General features: G+C 31.8%; 3 protein-coding genes across 9 annotated transcripts; all 3 read right to left on the minus strand.

The window, feature by feature from the left end:
* Positions 1-3,566: 3,566 nt before the first annotated feature.
* LOC132703724 (protein PTHB1) lies at positions 3,567-15,396 on the minus strand. 4 transcript variants are annotated; one of them, XM_060673157.1, is made up of 11 exons: positions 15,094-15,396; positions 14,945-15,033; positions 13,221-13,485; positions 11,904-12,154; positions 10,063-10,362; positions 9,787-10,012; positions 8,916-9,163; positions 6,999-7,288; positions 4,253-4,558; positions 3,965-4,166; positions 3,567-3,908 (listed from the first exon to the last, which is right to left on the minus strand). In XM_060673157.1, exons 1-11 carry the CDS (start codon positions 15,357-15,359, stop codon positions 3,754-3,756), a joined length of 2,598 nt encoding a protein of 865 aa, XP_060529140.1. In that variant the 5' UTR covers positions 15,360-15,396; the 3' UTR covers positions 3,567-3,753. The 4 variants fall into 4 exon arrangements, with proteins under 4 accessions (XP_060529140.1, XP_060529139.1, XP_060529141.1 ...); XM_060673156.1 differs by having other exon boundaries at positions 3,568-3,905; positions 10,063-10,365; XM_060673158.1 differs by having other exon boundaries at positions 3,569-3,908; positions 10,063-10,365; positions 13,221-13,465; positions 15,094-15,234.
* A 169-nt stretch (positions 15,397-15,565) lies between these two features.
* On the minus strand, positions 15,566-18,086 carry LOC132702895 (pleckstrin homology domain-containing family A member 3-like). 3 transcript variants are annotated; one of them, XR_009618985.1, is made up of 7 exons: positions 17,824-18,086; positions 17,660-17,776; positions 17,383-17,535; positions 17,202-17,323; positions 16,928-17,077; positions 16,732-16,819; positions 15,566-16,473 (listed from the first exon to the last, which is right to left on the minus strand). XR_009618985.1 is itself a non-coding variant. In XM_060671754.1 (6 exons), exons 1-6 carry the CDS (start codon positions 17,873-17,875, stop codon positions 16,784-16,786), a joined length of 630 nt encoding a protein of 209 aa, XP_060527737.1. In that variant the 5' UTR covers positions 17,876-18,086; the 3' UTR covers positions 15,566-16,783. The 3 variants fall into 3 exon arrangements, 1 of the variants encoding a protein (XP_060527737.1); XR_009618986.1 differs by having other exon boundaries at positions 15,566-16,669; XM_060671754.1 differs by having other exon boundaries at positions 15,566-16,819.
* A 147-nt stretch (positions 18,087-18,233) lies between these two features.
* On the minus strand, positions 18,234-19,473 carry LOC132702897 (uncharacterized). Of its 2 annotated transcripts, none has more exons than XM_060671756.1 (3): positions 19,280-19,473; positions 18,927-19,225; positions 18,234-18,804 (listed from the first exon to the last, which is right to left on the minus strand). In XM_060671756.1, exons 1-3 carry the CDS (start codon positions 19,332-19,334, stop codon positions 18,724-18,726), a joined length of 435 nt encoding a protein of 144 aa, XP_060527739.1. In that variant the 5' UTR covers positions 19,335-19,473; the 3' UTR covers positions 18,234-18,723. The 2 variants fall into 2 exon arrangements, with proteins under 2 accessions (XP_060527739.1, XP_060527740.1); XM_060671757.1 differs by having other exon boundaries at positions 18,734-18,867.
* Positions 19,474-19,735: the final 262 nt, after the last annotated feature.

A 19,735-nucleotide genomic window follows, 5' to 3' on the forward strand; every position in this document is an offset into this window, starting at 1 on the left:
TTACCGAACGTGTTGCATACTATACTTTTTCTACGGTACACTTCGCAAAACAACATAAATACATTCACTGGCATGACCGTCATAATTGACAAACGTCAAAATTGAAAGCGTGGGAAATATTTCCGAAAACATCCGAAGTGACGCTTCCCGCACGCTCGATCGGTGTGTAATTAGGTATTTTACAGACGGGAGTAGAAAATAGTATATTATGCAACAAGTGCGGTAAACGGCATTTGACTCACGAGTTTATTTGACACGAGCGGAGCGAGTCTTTAATAAACGAGTGAGTTAAAAAGTATACCGAACGTGTTGCATACTATACTTTTTCTACGACGGTTAGTTTTTGGGTACACTTTCGCAAAACACGAATACATTCACTGACATGACTGTTAGAATTGACAAACGTCAAAATTCAAAGCGTGGGAAATATCTCCAAAAACATCCTATTGCTCCTAAACCCGTGCGGTAAAATCCCGGAAATGTCCGAAGTGGCTCGGATTCGTGGGAAACGAAACTGACGTAATAAAGCGATGTTTCCCGCACGCTAGATCGGTGCGCAACAAGTGCGGTAAACGGCATTTGACTCACGAGTTAATTTGACACAATTGGAACGAGTGGTTAATAAACGAGTGAGTTAAAAAGTTTACCGAACGTGTTGCATACTATACTTTTTCTACGACCGTTAGTTTTTGGGTATATTTTCGCAAACCACGAATACATTCACTGAGATGACTGTCAGAATTGACAAGCGTCAAAATTCAAAGCGTGCGTTAAAATCCCGGAAATGTCCGAAGTGGCTCGGATACGTGGGAAACGAAACTGACGTGGTAAAGCGACGTTTCTCGCACCCTAGATCGGTGCGTAATTAGGTATTTTACAGACGGGAGTAGAAAAATAATTTTAACAAACTCAAACTTAAAAGTTTTGATGTGTGATTCTTAACGTTTGTTTTTAATTAAATTAAAGTGTCTTAGGTATGGACTTTGTCACAAACGTATGCTATAATTGTATTACTAATGTAATATAAGCTGTGATAGATTATTATTTTCTTCTTATTGACTTATGTAAGTACTTATGTATATCATGAAATGAATAAATTGATTGATTGATTAAACCATTGAGAAAAAAATGTGTACCTTTTGTTTGTGAAATGAACTAAGAAATTGAGTTAACGGCGACAATATGCAAATTACATATTTTATCAAACTGATCAACGATGAAAGCTGATCTAAATCGGAAATGTGTACTTTATTAACAATATGCATATATAAGGAAAAGAAAGAATTTTTAGAACATATTCTGAGCAATAACACACGATGAACTTAGTTAACTAATTACTTATATAAGCAGGCTTCGTTAAACTTAATATAGACGCGCCTTTCTTTCGAATCGCTCTCTACTATTTTGACGTTAAATATTAGCGGACCCGTAACAGAAATAGCAAACAACTAACGGTACCTGTAAAGTTTGGAGTGTTACATCATCATATATTAGAACTTCGGTGAAAGTAAAGTTACGCAATGCGTGAAAGTGAAATAATATTAAATTTATTAGATACTTTAAAAAATAGGTGCGACTTGTTTATGTTCAGTAATATTGTTCGCGAAATCGATAAAGCTTCTGCTATCAGCGTACTAGCTATGTCACAGGCGTTGTCAATGAATTAATCTGTTTCAGTAAAAATTAACAAGCAAAACTATATGCTAGTTACCCATAACTCGCCTTCAAGTAATGAAGAAAGAAAATTTTATTTACTAGTAGGTAGACTCAAGGTTTGAACTTAATTATTTTGGCTCTTTCCAAAAGCCTAGGAACAACAAAATTGGATAAAGGTAGCGAAAAGGTAATGGAATATTTTTTACTGGAATAATAACCTAACTACAACAAGATCACCTATAAAATCAAACCAATTGAGAAATCAGAGATTTGGACTGAATTTTTTAAAATATTTAAATCATCATCTAAAGAGCTCAGAACTGGTGTCCCACAAGGACACCAGTTCTGACCTTTATCTTTAATATTTATCTATGATATATTATATATATTCTTCACTAGACAATTATATCTCCTTGTGTGCAGATTATACTGCTGTTGCAATGACACCAAGGAGTCTCGACAATCTGGCTCCGTTGGTCGCAAAGGCAGTAAATGATATGACCTCATGTTGTAAGCATAACCATATTTGTTTCAATCAACCCAAGATAGAAGTGATGTTATTTTCATTTGGATTTGAACAAGAACATGGGTTAGAAGATAAATCACTCAAACAGACTAGCGGCGTTAAAGTTTTAAGTTCGTTCATATCATAAGCAGTAATTTGTAGTGGAGAATCCAAATGAATGGCGTATTAAAAAAAGGATATGCATATGTTTTTTTGTTTGGTAACTACTTTAGCTTTTACGATTATGTTATTTCGGGTATATTCAATCGTCCTTGTCTTATTGTCCGATGATGGTGCCATGATGATGGTAAGTTTTTGCTTCAAAGTTGAACACTCGGATAAATCCATAAAGGCACTGAATGGCGAACTATAACAATTATTTTCTAAAAATGTTACTTCCAAACTTTGGTAACATTTTTTTCCGCCAGAGGTCTCATTGAATATTGAAATGTTGTACACCAATAGTGAACTGAAGTTTTGGTTCAGCAAAAACGTATTATTCACAAAATAATACCACAGAACAGAACCCTGTTCCCAAAACTAAATATATTTACGTTTCTCCCTCTCTCTATAATAAATAGAGAAAGTTGGTTTACAATTTTAGAGCCAGTCTTAATTTGCAAAGTTACAAGTTAGCCCTACGATTTTACCAATAACATTATATAAAAAGCTGCTTTTGCCCAACCAGTATTGCCTCCACATTTATTATAGAAAAAAAATTAAGTTTATTATAAGTAAGATTTTTTAATTGTTTTTAATTCTATCAATGAAACCATTAATTGCAGTAGAGTATGATACACTCTGCGTTTTCTTTTTATGTTGGTGGATATTAATTTTATGTTTGTATGGTATATATTACAAAAGACAGTTTCGTCACAGGAAAAAGCAAAATGCCTAATTATTTATAATAATTAAAAACATAAAAATCATTGTATAAGACAATGAAATAAAATAATATTACGTGAAAAGACCAACAAACACAGAACACAAACTTTTATTTTATTTATTCAGAGAGTCTACAAAAAACATTTGTTGTCAGTAAAGTTTTTTTTTTAATTCCTTATGGTTTACATCTCTTAATTAATACGACGGTGATTTTGTATGGCAATAGTTTTTTTTAACTAAAAGTTATTTTTTATCTTGTCGAATAGGAATTTTTATGTATATAAATTAAGTTTTGGTTAGTTAGTAAGTAAATATATGTCAGAGTTTTTTTTTTAGTTTTGGTTACTTGGTTATTCCTTTTGGTTGGACAAAAATCGAATCTACTGTTCTCCCCTAACATACGATATTGAAAGAGCAATTGCACCGAGCATCCTAACGAAAAGTACTTAAGAAAGAAGCAAAATATGAAACTAATAAGTTTTTAGAAGACTTTATTAACCTTTGTTGAGACTTAGGCTTTTTTTTATCAGAGACATGAAAGCAGAAGGCATCAGTGAGAGAGGATATACCAACAGAAATTTAATTGAAGCTTTTGCGTGTCCATTGTATCAGCGGTTAATAAATTCATATTTTTTTAAATGAAACGCAAACTCCAAAGCAATAACCGTATAATGTTTAACAGCCACTAAAAACGTGCAGTTACGACTTTAATTTTCAACACTTTCGATCATTTTATGTCTTCGGTTTAATAGACTCTTTCTAGCGGATAACAATCGCGAACTAGACTCTCCGAATTGACTGCCAATCGGTTTTTCTATGTTCTCTTCTTCCCTCGCCGAATCGATCGTCGATGATTGCTCTTCTGAAAGCAAAACTCACTTGGGATTAACTTTTATTGACCTCTGACCCTCTGCTAACCTTCGAAAAGGCTATCTCTTCGTTTGGTAGCTCGTTGCTTGGGTAAACGCTCTAAAACGTGAGCAAGATGTTTTTGTAATTTTGTGATGTCTTTCACTTCTTCGAAACTCGAATGGGGAGCCCGTAGCTTATCTTTTTCCGTTTTCGCCAGTACCGTTCGTAAGAGGTAACTCAAAGATGCATCAACGACGTCCTCCCACGCCTAAATTCAAACGACACAATACCTGACAGTTCCATTTTACAGCGAAATAAATAACACATGACAATTTTTCATCCCTTTAAGCTTACTTGAGTGTCGATGTCGTAAACTTCACTGCAAAAAGTGGAATTTATCATCCCCAACAAATCGGCATCCAGATCCAGTAAACTTAGTAGCTGCCTCACTAAATGTAAAACGCAAGACAAGCGCACCTGAGCGTTTGATAGATTGCCAATTTCATTTTCCAATTTCTCAGTCGCCTCCACTATATCCGAGTGCGTGTCGTTTAGGAGCAGTTCGAGATTTTTTAACGTAGCTGGATCTTTCGACTTGAACTTACTTATGAGTCGTTTTTGAATCAGCCTCTGTTGAGCGCTTAGTTGAGACAAATCGTTCTATAACGTAATAGAAATTAAATTAAAACTGTCTTTTGAAAATTAACCTGTAGGAGCCTCGAAATGAAGAATAGGTTGAAAAGATTACACAAACTCGTATAGTTACACTCATACCGCTAAATTTAAATTTTATACGAAATTTAATTTAAATTGGGAAAAATGTTCAGACCTATCCCAAATTTTTTGTTATTATTTAATTTAAATGAAATATGGGACATAACCTTGCATTTTGCGCAAAAACAAACTAACAATTTTTTATCAATTGACGTATTTGTTAGCAAAATGATTTCTTCTGAATAGTTCTTTTATTTTCGTTAGTTCGTTTTTTAGAAATATTAAAAATCAAAATTTTAACATATAACATAAGTGATGGAAAACTGAAATAAATTTTTCAATTTAACAAATAAACTCTAATACCATACAGTTAATAATATACACATCCGAATATACAGAGTGTTCAAGGCGTTTTGGAAATAAATTTTGAACACAATTTGTAGCTCGGTTATGCGTAAACTTATCGAAAAGGTAATAGCTGATCTACATATGGTTTTTAGGTATGATCCAGTGGCGTAGTCAATGTTCTTCGGAAACAAGTAAATTTTAATATTTAAATTAAATTTTTAATAATTTTATTAGGCTTAGTGTTAGCTTTTAAAAATATATAACACCCAAGAACTGTTTTAAAACGACCCTTATTTTCATTTTTTAATTATGAATATGCCATGGAAAGTACAGATTTTTTTGATCATATATTACATATTTTATTACAAAAAGTTTAGTTACCCGTCAAAATGAACTTGTATGTACGAAAAATTATAAAGGCGAGATTGCAGACAATTTTCGTCCTACTGCGTATTTTCCAAAGTCTTTCAGGCTTTTGGTAAAAGAAAGAATTGTATCGTAGTTTGATAACAATAAAGTTTTGGTGGAGAGTCAGTTAGGGTACCTTTCGAGGAAATCAACATTGAAAGCAATTATAGCGAATCTGAAAAATGTTTTGGAGGCTATTGATGGTAAGGTTATTCCCTGTTAGGCTTTGTTGGAACTTTCGAAGGCTTTTGATTGCGTTAGCCATGAGTTTCTAGTAAACAAACTTGAATTTTATGGTATGAAGGGTCAAGGTTTGAACTTTTTTAAATCTTAGCTCAACGACAGACGACAAATCGTTACGTTACTTAACGGTGATGTTTCTGAACCACATTTTGTTTCGCTTAGGGTGCTACAAGGCTCAATACTGGGACCAATCCTTTTCCTAATATTTATTAACGGCTTACCCTCGAATATAAGATCGTATATAGTTTCTTTATATGCAGATGACACAACAAAACTCGGTTAGAACACTAAGTGACGCAGTATCTGCAAGTACTCAGACGATTGTTGATGCAGAAGAGTGGTTTCCATCGAATCGTCTTAAATTGAATGAAAATAAATCGGAGGTTGCCTTTTTTTCAAGTGTACCTGACGTTAGCTTTCACAATGCTAAACTTCTGGGTGTGTACATAAAGAGTAGACTTAACTGGCACGTACATATAGTTATGCTGGCCGAGAGATTAAACCAAGATACATTTCAGATTCGAAAACTTAGCATATTGTTGAGGGGAAATTCATCAGATAGAATCTTTTAAATTAAAAAAAAAATGATTCGAAGTTTGTGTTGTGCACAAAGTAGGATCACTGTAAGCCACTATTTAAAAAAATAAAAATACTAACAATTTTCATCCATCAATGCATAATGTATGTCCATGAAAATAAAAAAGAAATGAATTTCGACTTTCATATGTATGATACCAGACATAAAAATGATCTATGTGTTTCCTATCATCGTGTAAACAAAATTCAATAGTCCATTAATTTCACAGGTATTAAATTGTGTGTGCGTAAACTGTTTGTTACATAAATTGTATGTTTACTGCGAAAACTCATATTAACAACTTTAAATGTATTGTTTATAGATATTTGTGCAATAAATTATTATTATTATTATTATTGTTGTTGTTATTGTTATTATTATCGAATGCGCATTGACTTATTATATACAATTTCTAAAAATTGAACAATTGAACACTCATAACAAGCCCAATACAATTATTGAAGACATACAGGGTGTTCAATAAAAAAATAAACTTAGTTTGTACATTACAATTTGTGAAGTTTAGAAGAAAACTGACTACTGACCCACTTTGAAGATATTTTTTATTTGTTTACATTTTTGGTTCGATAATATTAAGTAGGCAATGATTATAAGCCTTCCATAATCATTCGTTTAAATCGCATGAAAGATTCGATACTAAAGGTTGTCAATTTTAAAATTATTTTAAATTAATAACCGCCTAATCGTCGCCGAAATTCTTTCACTTTACAAGGCAAGTTGTCCCGATCAATTAATCGCCATTAGAGAAAGTTTGCGCGGCATCAGATCAGAGAGATTTGTTCAGTTTACCTGTAACAGAGACACGTTTTTCTTGCAATCGAAATGACGTCGAACATATTCGAACAGTTCGTCCACGGGTAGATCCGGGTTAAAGGAAATCCGGAAATCATCCCTGTTTCCCTGGCACTTCCTCAATCGCCAAATCAACTGCTCGACCAGTAAACTTAATGAGGCGAGCGAATTCGACTGTAAACGATACCTTTCCGATGATTTCGCTAACAAAATTGTTCCCACCGCGCCAGTGTTATTTTTCAAGGCAAAAGACTTGCTAACTTGAGAAGTCGGTTCGTTGGCGTATTCTAAAAATTACGGGTTAATAAATTTCAAGTCCAAATGTCAACACGTTTAATAAAGTGCTGGCAGAGGAGGGTCGTCACCTTGACGTCATTAACAGACGTCTTGTTTACGTTAATAATTGGTCGGTTCGCAACTTGGGAAACATAATGTCGCAGCATTATATTCAAGCAACATTCAAAAAGAGTTTCAACAACGGACTTAAACAGGGTTATTCACGCTATACGGCCAAAATTAAAGGTTTTCAAAAAATTTTAGTTCTGGGATATGTGAAGTCCCATTATGGTTAGTTATTAAAATTACTTTCGTGCTACACAGGTGGTACCAAAATTATTATAGTAGCATCACCTCTAATATTTTTAAAATGGAATTATAGTATTTTTAGATTCAACGATCAATATAAGGTTTTTCATACCCAAATCTTAAGGTTTTTTTTTTAATAATTTGAGTTTTGCCAAAATGTAATTTAATTCTAATCTCGCTAAAACATAGGAATTAGTTAAATAATGTCAGAGAAAGTTTCAGTGGAGCGTAAGAGCCAGCTTATACAGGATGACGAAAAATTGCAGTAAAGTATAATAATAGATAATATTTTATAACCCAATTATATATCTTATACAGGAGAAAAAGTATCCTAATCTAATAATAACTGCAAGTAACTATAACTTGGTTAATTTAAATGGAGTATTCTATAGCTAGGTAACTAACGTTTTAGCAGACTACGTATAATTACTGTATTTCCGACAAGATAAACGTTTTCTTGGAACCAGTTGGTATTTAGAAATTTAGTGTTATTTTTGATAGTTGTTTAAATGTTGACATTATTATTGTGATGCTGCTTAGTCTCAATCAAGATATACGTAAAAGAAGAGCGAATTAATATGATTTTGTATTTATAAATTAATATTATTTTTGATAGTTGTTTAAATTTTGACATTATTGTGGTGCTGTTTAGTCTGAATCAAGATTTGCGTAAAAAAAAAAGCGTACTGATGCTTGGAAAATATTCTACAGATGTTTCTTCAGTTTCACTTATCTTTATTAGTTCGTTTGTATTAGTTAGTTGCCGCGATAGCTTGAATAAAAAATACTTTTCAAGTTCATAACTTTTTTTTAATATAATAAAGTATAATTGTTATTATTCATATTATTGTTTATGCTATAATTTGGAATCCTTAATAAGACTCAGCTAAGGCAATTAAAAAGCATATACTCTCGTAAGTTATAAATAATAGCATTTCATTTAAGTTAATCAAATTATGACCACTTAAAGTTATTAGTAGATTTCAATAATTTTTTCGCCACTCTCTATATAATTAACGTGCAAAATATAATCCATGGTTAGACAGTTCTGGAGAATTCGCTTGCATACTTTAAACACTCGTTACTTAATATATTTAAGATGTTTGAGTTCGGTTACATTTTGACAAAATTTAAATTATTCAAAGTTTAATCATAAATATTCTTGAAACTTATTTTGATTGCATAATGCAAAAAAATCTAAAATACAGGGAATTGTATTTTCAAAAATACGACTTTGACGATTTGCTGACGACCCTCTTGCTACGTGAGATGTGAGGTGCATGAAAAAGTGACACATTAGTTACAAAAATTATTACAAAGCCGTAATACCTGAAAATAACGTATTTAAAGGAACGTGGCTGTGAGTAGTTGTCAGTGTAATTTTGTGTTCACATTCTTTTTCGGGATCACAGCTGTCCAGTAGAAAATTCGCGGGTAACATGACATTCCTCGTTAAAGATCTTGGAACGCCAAGGGTCGAAATCACAGTAGCTGTTACGGTCACGAGAAGGCTTGGCACTTCCGAAGCCTCTTTGAGGAATACGTATGACGTTAATGAGGTTTTTTCGCTTAAATTGCTTCATAATAAACAGATAAAAAAAAACTGTTAATCTCTCATTTAAAAAAAAAGCACTCAGTAAGCATTGCCTTTCTCGAAAATTTGGATTCGAAGTGTGAAGCTGGAAAAAGCTATTTCGGATATTGAAAAAGTTTAAAGTATTGATAAAAAAAATTTGTTTTCCGGTTGAACACAACAAAGGATAATTTTTCGAAAATATATAATAGATTTCGCAAAAAAAAACGCCATTGCACTTCACGAAAAAAATATGCAAAAGGGATTTTTCAATTAGTAACAGAGGCTGTTAACCTCAAGATAATCCGACCAATATTTTTGGCAAAAAAAAAGCATTTTCAATTTTTAATCCTTTTTTAGGATTGGACAAGAAAAATACAAAGTAAGCGGCGTACATGTTTTAAGTCCCCCGTTGTATCGAAGAAAATAAAAAATGTTCCGATCCATGCCTTTTTTGCCTTAGAACGCATAATTAAATAAGTATTAAATAAAATATGTATATATTCAAATAAGTGAGAAACCCCAGAAAATACTCGCAAGTTTGTACATATTACTATTTAATTCATTTTATGGTATCTTAAAATGGATGGAAAAATTTTAAGTTTACAAAGACAGTGCCGTAGGTACCTAAAAAAATGACAATTTGGTATCGCTGCTAAAGGCCTGCACACGAATACCGTAATCTGAACTTCTTGATGAGATACTTGAGGCACGATGTCGATGTAAATGGGACAAACGTAGTCCCATGAGACATTTTCAAAATTGTAATCACCGACCGCACCAATTTCACTTTTAACTCCGGCAGTAACGTGGACTTGAAAATCCTTTTCGAAATTACTTTTTAAACCAATATCTAAAACCACAAGCGAAAGTTATAGTACAATGAAATAAACATCAGTTCACCGTTTGCGCTTGAGTTCCGTATGGTTCTCTCCAAGTCCATCAACTCTTCATCTGCCTTTTCAAAATCTATGTCTTTTATGCTTAAAGGAGGCGCCACGAAAAAACTTGGCTCGGTTCCCAAATAGCAACACTCCAATCGACCTTCCTCGCTGAGCAAAACCAACGATCCTTTGACATTTTTGAGGCAAGCACGGCTTAAAGCTATCGGCATGAAATCCAAACTTGCTGACCAATGCAATGTTGCATTTTGGTAAATCAATAGATTACTTGTTTCCGAAATCACCAGACAAAATACATGATCTTCTAAAAGTATTCGCAGTATTGAACTGTGATGTTTAATTTTTCCCATATAGCCAATCCTAATCTATCTATCAAACTAGTTCCGGTAATTTTTTCCATGCAAATATTATTTGGTGTGGTGAAACGGGTAGTAATAGGAATTGTTTTCTTTCTTATAAATCTTATTACTAATTATATTGTTATTGTATATTAGTTATATTGATTCGGAAGTCTACATGTTTAGGATTTTTGGAGATCGTTAACAGGTGATTTGTGAAATTATTTCAAACGTTTATCCTTCGTCCGACGTCATTTTTAAAAATGGTTATTAATTAATTAGACAACTTCTTGAACTTCTATGAATTAAAAATAATTCAAATTTTGATACTCTTTACTCATTGATTTGTCACAAAAAAATAAAAATTTAATCTCAATTTTTCAAGAAAGAAAAAAAAAACAAGAAATATATAAAATATTGCTTAAAAGTTAATACATATTTTGATAAATAATTGTGAATTATTATTTTTTTAAATAATAGGCCTGAAAAATACATGCTGCTATTTTCGGGCCAATACATTTTTAACGTTACACTTAATAGCATATTAAGCAAAGAATAAACGCCATTTTAATCACGAGCAGAGCGCAGTGGAGTTAGTTTGTGGAGTATAAACGAGTGACGAGTTTACTCTACTTTTCCTACGCTTTTGGATTAATTTTGGCCAAACAGCACGAATTGATAAAACGTTAAAAAACCATCCATGACTAAAATATACCAAAAACATCCTATTAAAATACCGGAAATGTCCGAAATGACTCGCGTTGATGGTTAACGAATCTGACGTTTAAATTAACAGAAGGAGGTATAGAATATTACTTGTATTTTGATGTATATATATATATATATATATATATATATATATATATATATATATATATATATATATATATATATATATATATATATATATATATATATATATATATATATATATATATATATATATATATATATATATATATATATATATATATATATAAATTGATTATTATAAATTTTTCCACTCCGTTCTGTAAAATTCTCAATTGTACACCGCTCTAGCGTGCGGGAAGCGTCAGTGTCTGGGCTGTTTTCGGAGATATTACTTAAATTCTGATGGACATTTCAATGAATTTGTTGTTGTTTTTCCAAAAAAAATTAAAGGTCTTTGAAAAAGTATATTATGCAGTACGTTTGGTAAACCTTTTAATTCACTCGTTTATTAAACACTCGCTCCGCTCGTCTCAAATAAACTCGTAACTCAAATGCCGTTTACCGCACTTGTTGCGTAATATACTATATTATGTAATGAAAATATTTATATGATGAGTTAATAATTTCAATAGGAATATATCGGTAAAAGTAATCAAACGGAGACACCTCATTGTCCCATTTTTATTAATGAGCAAGAGAAGGACAACAATCCCTATTACTAGCCGTATTTTACTACTGTAAAATTTGCCTCACTTTTGACTGATGCCGTTTGCATTTCAGATCGAGTTCACTGAAGTAATTCTTCCCTTACCTAGGGGGTAAACATGAAAGGCGACAGGGCAGTAGTCAAATTTCTTCATGAATTTGAGCTTTCCGCTGTCATTCATGCAAAACAAATTTCTTTCGCCCAATACCAAGACGGACACATCCTTGTTCTTCGTTTCGACGACTTTAATATCCAAAGCAGCTTCGCCTAAATTATAACTCCAATCGGAAGCGATTTTCGGCTTCGAATAAATAGGATCAGAAGACTCGTCGGCTGCATCTGACAGGATTTTATATCTAAAACACCAGAAACGATTCTGATTGTTTTGTGTATAATTTTCTAAATAATTCCCATTTCTAACTTTCAAAAATATTATATTTGGTTAAAAAATGAATTCCTCAATCATTTTTACTCTATTTATAAATTTATTGAATGTTTAAATAATTTTCTTTTCGAAGTTTAAAGAAACTTTTTACCTTAAAATTCCCCCTGTGAAATACCCTGTAATAATGACGTTAACGATAATAACTATCTCTTTCTTATTGCGCGTGACATAACAGGGAATTATTTAGATTCTAAATTGACTTTCAACGGCCACACTGAAAAAAGAGTTGTGAAAGTTATAAGAACACTTGACTTCATCTGCAGTGGATTTTTGATCAGTTACTGCCGCTGTTAGACTCCACCAACCGTTAACGGGATCAATTTTAGAGTTCTCTACCACAGTTTACAAACATTTTTATAATATGAAATGCAGCTTCAAATTTAACAACAAAATGATAAATTATTTGAATTATAAGTTCTACAATTTCGTCTATTATCCGAGAAAAATGTGCCTATATTTTGACATTTGTTTTTGTATATATTTGCTTAAGCGTTGAAGTAGACTGTAATAAGATAAAGTATTTCTACCGAAATGCTTCGTGGCAGAAATATTTTCGTTCTGTGTATTTTAAGAGCAGCAGTAAAGGATAAATAGAATGTTAGTATCATTGTCTGTATTTCGTATGTAAAGTGTACTCTGTTCATGTACTCTTATAATTAAATAAATTAGGGACACTAAAATTTAAAGGTCAAACACGCACTCTTGCAAACCCTATCAATTTACACATCTTTAACTATACAACTGGGGCAAGTTGATAGGAGGGTCAAGGAACCTTATATCATAGGACGCATATTTCCTTGACGTCGTGCAAGTCAAAATTAAGTCTTCGAATATTTTAATAATTGTTCAAAAATTAAAACATGTGTTTCCAGTATGTCGACTTCGTTTGTTTTAAAATTTACTTGTAGCTTTTTTTGCTGTCCATTATTATTTAATTTACAGAATTCCGTTGAAGAAAAATATTAAGTGTTTCTTACTTGAATGACATTAACTCCCAACCCGTATTGGTCGTAACGAAACTGTCACTACTTTTGACGTAAACGATTGGTCCGGGTAGCAGAAAATCAGGCAATACCACGTACGTGCCTTGATTTTCCTGTTCGAAAAACACGAGTAAACCATCCAAAGTTTGAACGCAAATAAAATCTCTGTTCTGTAGTCCGCCAAAAGGTCCTATGACCATACTTGCTGCTGACTTTCGCAGTTTGTGTTCGTATAAGATCTGAAGGAAACACTGGTTACCTGAAAGATCCGCCCACCATTTTAATACTTTTGATTTTTTAGAAATTTGACTGCACATCAAGAACATCATTCGAACTACGACTTATTACAGGAGATAAAATTAAAAAAAAAACCAGATCATCCCAGTTTTACAGTTCTTGTAAGCTGGTCAAAGCATCCCCTGATCTGCCAAATCTGACATTTTTTCAGAAATTTGTGAAAAATTCCAGTTATTTGAGAAAATTCAAAAAAAATATGTGGTGGATGCCAATTTATTCTCTTGCCTAAGTTTTTTGAAGTACGCTGCACAAAACAATTTATTTTATTCACAATTGGGACATAAAATACAAATACAGAAAAAGAGGAGTTACCTATTTAAAACACAAAATATATATAAATTAAAATATTAGATATTTAGTTCCTTTTAAATAAATTACTATAACATAACACTTTTTACAAAACTTCTGGATTCGTCCTGCGTCGGTTTCTGCTGAGTCGAACTTGCTGACGTTTCGCCAATAATCCTGTTGGCTTCTTCAGAGCTTGACTGAAACCTTGACAGAAATCAGCTTCAGTCAAACTCTGAAGAAGCCAACAGGATGATTGGCGAAACGTCAGCAAGTTCGACTCAGCAAAAACCGACGAAAGAGGAAGTTTTGTAAAAAGTATTACAGTAGCATGCCGAAGTTTCTTTGAAAAATTTACTGTAACGTAACATTAACATAAACTTCGAAAACAACAGAAATATTTTGTTAAGTTCGTATGTTGATAGAAATATAGAAAAAAATTGTCTCTGGAGTTGGTTAATTAATAAAATATAAAAAATTATATTAATTTGAAAATTTTGAATCGATAGGTATAGGAAAAGCTTACAAGTGTTCCGTTTAAAAAATTATGCAAAAACTAGATGACAGTTTGTCAAGTTCGCAAAGATTTTCGAAAACCCATCTATGAGATGTTTTACTAAATTGTTAATAATGCATTCGACTGTATTAAAGTCCGTTTTTAATTTAATGGTAACAGTTTGGAAGATATATAAGTTCATAAAAAAAGTGTTCGAAGTGTTTTCGGAGCGCGAGCATTGAAGATGCCAAGTGAGATTTTGGCGAAACGTCTGCAGGATTCCAGTCGGAGTTCAACAAGCGAACGGATGATATCCCGGAATATAGTGTCATCACATTTTTCCATCCGCGAATCAATACGTGAATATATATATATATATATATATATATATATATATATATATATATATATATATATATATATATATAGAAATATATATATATAGAAATATTTAGGATGTTCAATTAACAAAAAAAAGTATATTTCCACGCATTTATGAAGCACTCTTTACAATTGAGAAGATTAATGAAATGTTCGTCTTTCAATTTTAAGCAAAATTTATTAGCACAATTTTTCGTAATAGTGTTTAACTAAGAATACCACTTTTGCGCCACCCTTAATATATGCACACCCTTACCTTGTTCGTTTTTTCCGTTTTTGCTAACCACATTGTAAATAGATAATAGTTTAGAATGCAAAACAACTAAATGTAATTCAGTCGTTCCCCTAAAAACAAAATAGTCTCGCCATATTTTCATAGAAATGCCATATCCAAATAACACTTACGAGGCCACTTTTCCGCAACCGACTTGCAAAATCGGCTCGTCGAATAACTTTTCTATCAGTAAATCGTTTGGGCGAAATCCACCCAAGCCACCCGTTTCTGTTAAATCGCAATTGGGGCTAAAAATTCGTAAAGTTCCGCTCTGACTTCCCGTTACAATATAATCAAATTCAGAACGCAGTTTGGCTGCGATCATGGAACCCTGGTCGAAATATTCGCCGTCTTCGCTATTTGTACACCAAAACTGCCTAACTTTAAACAAGGACATTGCTAAAGATGTTCCCTTGACGTCAATTGTGGATTTAAACCAGCGGTTAGGAAGTTTATCGATTATTTTGCGAGTGTCAACAATGGCTTAAAAATCGATAGTCCCATATATTATTTTCGTACTTATTTGGGAAACAAATTACCTCGAAATATTCATTCTAATATCGGGCATTTCGAAAAAAAAGAACATCTGATTGTATATTTGATTTATTTTAAGCACACAATACAAAATGTTTTACAAAAATCCTATTTGGTAATATTTTAGACATACATACACGTATAATTAAGAACGACATATTGTTTCCAAAATGCTTGAGAGATTCTGATGAAAATTATGTAAGAAAAACATAAATTTTGGGTTTTAATTAATATAGACCACATTATATAAATCCACAATAATTAGATAACAATAACAAAAAAGCTAGGTACATATATCACACTTTCTAATTTAATTTTTGGCCAATTTGATGGTTTCCACTACTTAACAAAACAGGACCGGATGGACTAGAACCCACTTTATCCCCTCCACATGTAAAACGCATATTTTGTCTTTTTGGAACCCTTATATTGGGTGCATTTTAAACAAAATGGATATTTACATCTTTTATATAATAAAAGATTTGATATTAAAGCATTGTATTTCATAATACGATGTTCATTAGTATACAATAAAATGTAATTATAAAAATAATTGTTTGTATTTGGAGTACAAATTTGATGCAAGTATAATATAAGGTCAGAAAAAAGCATAAAATGTATGGAAGAGTTATGATAAGTACACTATGGGAAAATGGAAATGAGAAACCAATTGCAGCTCCTTACTTATACTTATTCCTAAGCAAAACTGTTTGCTTTCTCTCTACAAACATTTTTTAAATACAAAAGAATAAGAACCACATTAGCGACGACCTTTTATTTTCAATATACTATTTTCGTTTTATTGTTTTTATGGATTTCTAGAAACTAAGCATAGAAACGAAACAGTGTTTTATTATATGCAACATAAAAATTATAATAAAATAACGCTAACTTCATCTCAGATTCAAATAATCATTCATTTTTTATACCTACCTTATTCTGTCACTAAATCAAATTTCATTCTTCTTCCTCACAAACTGAAATAGTAGTTAGAATAAAATATTAATATTAGAGAAACAATAATATTTTATTCAAATATTTCATATCTAGTCACAAATTGTGGAAGACAATGACAGATAAAGCTAACTCACAGAGCAGTATCCGAAATTTCCTCTGCAAGCATAGGTATATGTCACTTCAAAAAATTTAAACTCAAAAACAAAACTGCAACAACTAAAACTTTTGACTAGAAATATTCAAATGAAATAAGAGCAACAAAAAAATAACTGCCTTACTGCTAATTTGCTTTCTGTCGGTTCGGGTTTTATTCAGTTTAACTCTTCACCACTACAGCCTCACAGAATGTGATTTATTCAAAACTTGCTGGAAAATTAAAGATATTAATTGCCTATACATTACCTTATTTAAAATATAACTAATTGTCTAATTGAAAAATTGTAAAATCAAAAAGTTGTATTATTTCAAGCATACCTTTTTGTTTGGAATGACTGGTGGCACAATGGCATCAGTATTATGTGGCAATTCAAAATTTTCACCATTAGATAATTTCATACATTCCTCCAATGTCTTTATAAATGTATCACATGTGGCTCCTAAGAGCCTTGTAGCTTCATCCATTTGCTAAACAAAAAAAAAATAAAACTACTTGCTTGAAAATTTGAAAACAAATCTTTAGGCAAACTTTGAGTGAGAGAATAAATCGGCATTTGAGAACTTTTAATTGTATTGTATTTTGTATACCTACTTCAAGTTCCACTCCATTGGAGTTTTGGGTTGAGTTTTTAATAACATGAACTTGTTGCATTAGAAGGTCGCAGTACAGTTTCAACTCTGACTTTTTTGATTTTAAGGTGTCTGGAGTTTCACCTGAAATGATAATTGTGATACTCAATCTAAAGAACTGACATTGAAAACAACAAATTTACCATTTTCTTTAACAGCCTTTGTTTGGACACATGCTTTTGCAGTTCCTAGTGCTACTAACCATTGTTGTCTATCTTGAGAAGTCGCGGCGCGTAAATACATGTGCTGTTCACCGGGAATCACAAGATCCATTCTAGTGTGGTCCACCGAACTGACTAAAATTTCATACAATTTGTTACAGTAGACTGGAATAAAAATAATCAAAAAAGAAAATTGTGCTTCACAATGTCACCTTAATATAATAAAACAAATGATTATAATTTATTAATAATGTATTACCATTAATTTCACATGTCTGTACCCTCATAGAACCTTTACACCCTTGGTTGACTTCATCTTGAGATTTATAGTAACTTAGTACACCGTTTTCTAATATAAACCATCTGGTCTGCCATCCTAAAAAGAGAAATTTTAAGAGGTTCTATAAAGAAACACGAATTTACCATTCCAGTAATTTGTCCATTTCCAGAGAACTCCTTCCATCTTGCTGGACATATTTTGATCATAATATGGCTTGCCACTTTTAATAAATGAACCACAAAAAACAATGTCCTTTCCCAGCTGGTACTTTCAAATTAAAATCACCGAAATGTTCAATATTTATCCAATACAAATACACGCACACATTTCACCACTCCTTAGATGTCAGGGACAGTATACCGAAATGGTCTAGTCCTGCAAACGTCACAGGATACAATTGTTGCCGCGGTGTTATGACGTCATAAAGAAATGGCATTCAAATGCTTAAGTTTATAATTTATAATAAATAAAAAATAAGGAAAAAAACTAGATAAAATTGAAACAAACTCTGAAGAAAAACAAAGGGATAATTACCAAAGACAAATCTGCAATATTACTTAAAAACACATGTAATAACATGAATGTCAATTTTAAAAATACATAATTACACACATATTATATTAAAATGAAAAAATTTAACGTAAGTTGGACAAACAAAATTGCTTTGTATAAAATTCACCTTAAAACTAAGTAACAGCCTTACATGGACGGAATATAGAAACGCTGAAGTACAATAGTAACTTAAATTAATTTTCCAGCAAAACATAAACTGCTAAATAACATTTGATGTATCCTGTTTCAAGATTTTTAAAATGGAACTTAAAATTAAAGTACAGCAATAAATAAGGTGGTAACATTAAATTTATAACATAAAATATTTTGAAACTTTTTCAAAGACTTGAGTACTTTAGAAAAAATACTATGGTCTATAGTCAAAGAGATTTTACATATATGTCAAAAATGTGCTTTAGAAAGATTCTTCTTCTTCTTCCCTTGGTAATGAAACATTTTAATGGCAGGTGTTAATTATTTGACTATGGCTATCATAAAAATCCCAGACCTAATGCAAGTGCCAATAATAATGTAGAAGACATAACAAAACTTCCTAAATACATGGCCCGTGACTGCAAAAAAAATTGATTATTTTCATTTCACAAATAGTAAAGTTGTGGCTGATTTTTCGGTACCTTCAAACACAGATACTTGCTGTTGAGTAGTTTAAATAAATAAAAATGTAAATACTCACAATTATGTAATAATTGCACCTGTCTCCTTTACAACACTCGGAACATTTCCAATCTTCATACCAAATGTGAGTACAGGTTGCCATATTACTACTCCTATACTTTGCACATTTATCATTTGTTGAACACCTCTTTGATATGTAATATTGCTTCAGGGCTCCTTCTTGAAAGTATGGAGTTGTGCCCCAACTTATTTCTGTCAAGCATACATCTTCCCCATATTTACAAGTTTGTATTGTTCTAACACATTTGCCCTTATTATCTTCTTGTTTATCACATACATAACATTCAAGCGTTCTACCTGCAAAACAAAACCCACAAAATAATTGCCACAACGAAATTTTCAATCACTTACAGCTTTCACACAAAAATGTTAAAATAATGAAAAAAGGAATCGCATAACTAATCATATTTGGAGGGGAAAGCGACCTACAATCAATTTGCCCAAAAAAAATCAGTAATAAAATGTTGTTAATGCCCAATCTTTTATAAGAAATTATAAACAAAATAGTTACTGGCTATTCACAACAAAATCAACAACGCCCAGCATAAACCATAGATACATAAAAGCACGGAATATTTAAAAAGTAAGGCTTGGATTGGTTAGTCAATATAATATAATGGTTGGACCGTATCGATATTTGAAACAATTCGATCGCAAAAGAAATGTATTTGCTGAAAATAATTAAACAAGTTTATGCAAGTTTACGCACACCTATCCTTGTAATATGGCCTTCACAATTCATTAAAATTTCATACTCTTAAAGAAATAACAAAATTTTTATATATGTAATTCCTATTTATGAAAATT

This window comes from Cylas formicarius, unplaced genomic scaffold (assembly GCF_029955315.1).
Source record: "Cylas formicarius isolate icCylForm1 unplaced genomic scaffold, icCylForm1.1 PGA_scaffold_6__28_contigs__length_40554024, whole genome shotgun sequence".
In the NCBI taxonomy this organism is placed as follows: domain Eukaryota; kingdom Metazoa; phylum Arthropoda; class Insecta; order Coleoptera; family Brentidae; genus Cylas; species Cylas formicarius.